Source organism: Borostomias antarcticus (assembly GCF_949987555.1).
Source record: "Borostomias antarcticus genome assembly, chromosome: 9".
Lineage (NCBI taxonomy): Eukaryota > Metazoa > Chordata > Actinopteri > Stomiiformes > Stomiidae > Borostomias > Borostomias antarcticus.
Genome location: NC_140242.1, coordinates 26,187,006 through 26,189,505, shown reverse-complemented (window position 1 = coordinate 26,189,505; position 2,500 = coordinate 26,187,006). Strand labels below are relative to the sequence as shown.

Below are 2,500 nucleotides of genomic sequence, written 5' to 3'. Positions count from 1 at the left end.
GCGCGGCGAAGGCCGCTCAGTCGACACACAGGGCCGCTACTTCAGTCGGGTTCCAACCGACTCTAGTTAGACCAGCGTCCCTCCGTCCGTCCACCCAGGGGCCCTCGGGGGCCAGCTCAGTCCACACAGGCGCTGAGCGACTACCGCGCTGCGCGTCTACAGCGCAGCCCTGCCAGGGAGGAAGGGGGAATCGTGCCGGGGCCCCGAACAATGGCTCCCTTTGTGCCACTCCCGCTTGTGAAATCTCTTCACGCCTTGGCTCCGTGACAGCGTTCGCATTGTCTAAATAAAGCAACCTTAGCAGCGGGCCACCTACGTACGTAGCTTCCATCACCCTTCCACCGCGCGACACACACAGAGAAAACCCGCTCGGCTCGGCGATACCGAAGCGCCGGCCGACCGCGTTCCGCCCCCCCCCCCCCCGGCGCGATTTCTTTTGCGTCCGCACAATCGGAAAGGGACCAGATCGAGGGGGGGGGGGGGGGGGGCGCCGCCGACTCCTCGGTTCGAAAAACCCCGAAACCCGGTCTTGACCGTAGGCGGATCGCGTGTTCGTAAACCCCGGTACCCCGCCGCACCCTAGCTGCCACGACCCCACCCCCCATTCCTCCCCTCACCGTGCCCGCTGAGGCGCTAGTATGCCATGGTATACCGGTATGGCGAGGGCGGCCTCGCGTTATTGGATGACGGTCTTGTGTTCGCGCTGCATCTGTCCTAACTCAGCGCGCCCCGGGCATAGCTGGCGTGCCTTACCTCCATCCCTCACATAGCTGGATTTGTGGTGGAACTCTAGTCTGCTCCGCTGAGGAATGCGGGGAACCCAACCCCACCGCACGAGGGAGAGGGCAGAGGGAGGAGACGGAGGAGGAGACAGAGGGAGGAGACGGAGGAGTAGACAGAGAGAAGATAGAGGGAGGAGACAGGGAGTAAACAGAGGGAGGAGACAGGGAGGAGACATAGAGAAGATAGAGAGGGAGACAGGGAGTAAACAGAGAGTAGACAGAGGGAGGAGACAAGGAGGAGACAGAGGGAGGAGACAGAGGGAGGAGACAGAGGAGAAGACAGGGAGGAGACAGAGGGAGGAAGAAGAAGGTAGAAAGAGGGAGTAGAAAGAGGGAGTAGACAGAGGAGTACACAGAGGGAGGAGACAGGGAATAGACAGAGAGTGGACAGAGGGAGGAAGTAGATGGAGGAGAAAGAGGAGTAGACAGAGGAGTAGACAGAGGAGGAGACAGAGGGAGTAGACAGGGAGTAGACAGAGGAGGAGACAGAGGGAGGAGACAGAGGAGTAGACAGAGGAGTAGACACAGGAGGAGACAGAGGAGGAGACAGAGGAGGAGACAGAGGGAGGAGACAGAGAAGGAGACAGAGGAGTTGACAGAGAGGGAGTAGACAGGAGTAGACAGAGGAGGAGACAGAGGGAGTAGACAGAGGGAGTAGACAGAGGAGGAGACAGAGGAGGAGACAGAGGAGGAGACAGAGAGGGAGTAGACAGGAGTAGACAGAGGAGGAGACAGAGGGAGTAGACAGAGGAGTAGACAGAGGAGGAGACAGAGGGAGTAGACAGAGGAGGAGACAGGAGGAGACAGAGGGAGTAGACAGAGGAGGAGACAGAGGAGGAGACAGAGGAGTAGACAGAGGAGTAGACAGAGGGAGTAGACAGAGGGAGGAGACAGAGGGAGGAGACAGAGGAGGAGACAGAGGGAGTAGACAGAGGAGGAGACAGAGGGAGTAGACAGAGGGAGTAGACAGAGGAGGAGACAGAGGAGTAGACAGAGGGAGGAGACAGAGGAGGAGACAGAGGGAGTAGACAGAGGAGTAGACAGAGGAGTAGACAGAGGGAGTAGACAGAGGGAGTAGACAGAGGAGGAGACAGAGGAGGAGACAGAGGAGGAGACAGAGGGAGGAGACAGAGGGAGGAGACAGAGGGAGTAGACAGGGAGTAGACAGAGGAGGAGACAGAGGGAGGAGACAGAGGGAGTAGACAGAGGGAGTAGACAGGGAGTAGACAGAGGAGGAGACAGAGGGAGGAGACAGAGGAGGAGACAGAGGAGGAGACAGAGGAGTAGACAGAGGGAGTAGACAGGGAGTAGACAGAGGAGGAGACAGAGGGAGGAGACAGAGGGAGTAGACAGAGGAGGAGACAGAGGAGGAGACAGAGGGAGTAGACAGAGGAGAAGACAGAGGGAGTAGACAGAGGAGTAGACAGAGGGAGTAGACAGAGGGAGTAGACAGAGGAGAAGACAGAGGGAGTAGACAGAGGAGGAGACAGAGGAGGAGACAGAGGGAGTAGACAGAGGGAGAAGACAGAGGGAGTAGACAGAGGGAGGAGACAGAGGAGGAGACAGAGGAGGAGACAGAGGGAGTAGACAGAGGGAGGAGACAGAAGGAGTAGACAGAGGGAGTAGACAGAGGAGTAGACAGAGGGAGTAGACAGAGGAGTAGACAGAGGAGGAGACAGAGGAGGAGACAGCCTGGGTAGAGGGAGCATCATGTGGTG

At 58.4% G+C, this 2,500-nt stretch overlaps 2 protein-coding genes across 2 annotated transcripts in view; both read left to right on the top strand.

Moving 5' to 3' along the window:
* Window positions 1-629, top strand: part of grb14 (growth factor receptor-bound protein 14) — a gene marked incomplete at its 3' end in the record, with an annotated part of 30,533 nt that extends 29,904 nt beyond the window's left edge. Inside the window, exon 8 of the mRNA XM_084442949.1 lies at window positions 540-629. Coding sequence (XP_084299075.1) covers window positions 540-629 — 90 coding nt within the window. The remainder of the gene's footprint in view (window positions 1-539) is intronic.
* Window positions 630-2,492: 1,863 nt separating this feature from the next.
* Window positions 2,493-2,500, top strand: part of meis3 (myeloid ecotropic viral integration site 3) — a gene marked incomplete at both ends in the record, with an annotated part of 1,187 nt that continues 1,179 nt past the window's right edge. Inside the window, one exon of the mRNA XM_084442948.1 lies at window positions 2,493-2,497. Coding sequence (XP_084299074.1) covers window positions 2,493-2,497 — 5 coding nt within the window. The remainder of the gene's footprint in view (window positions 2,498-2,500) is intronic.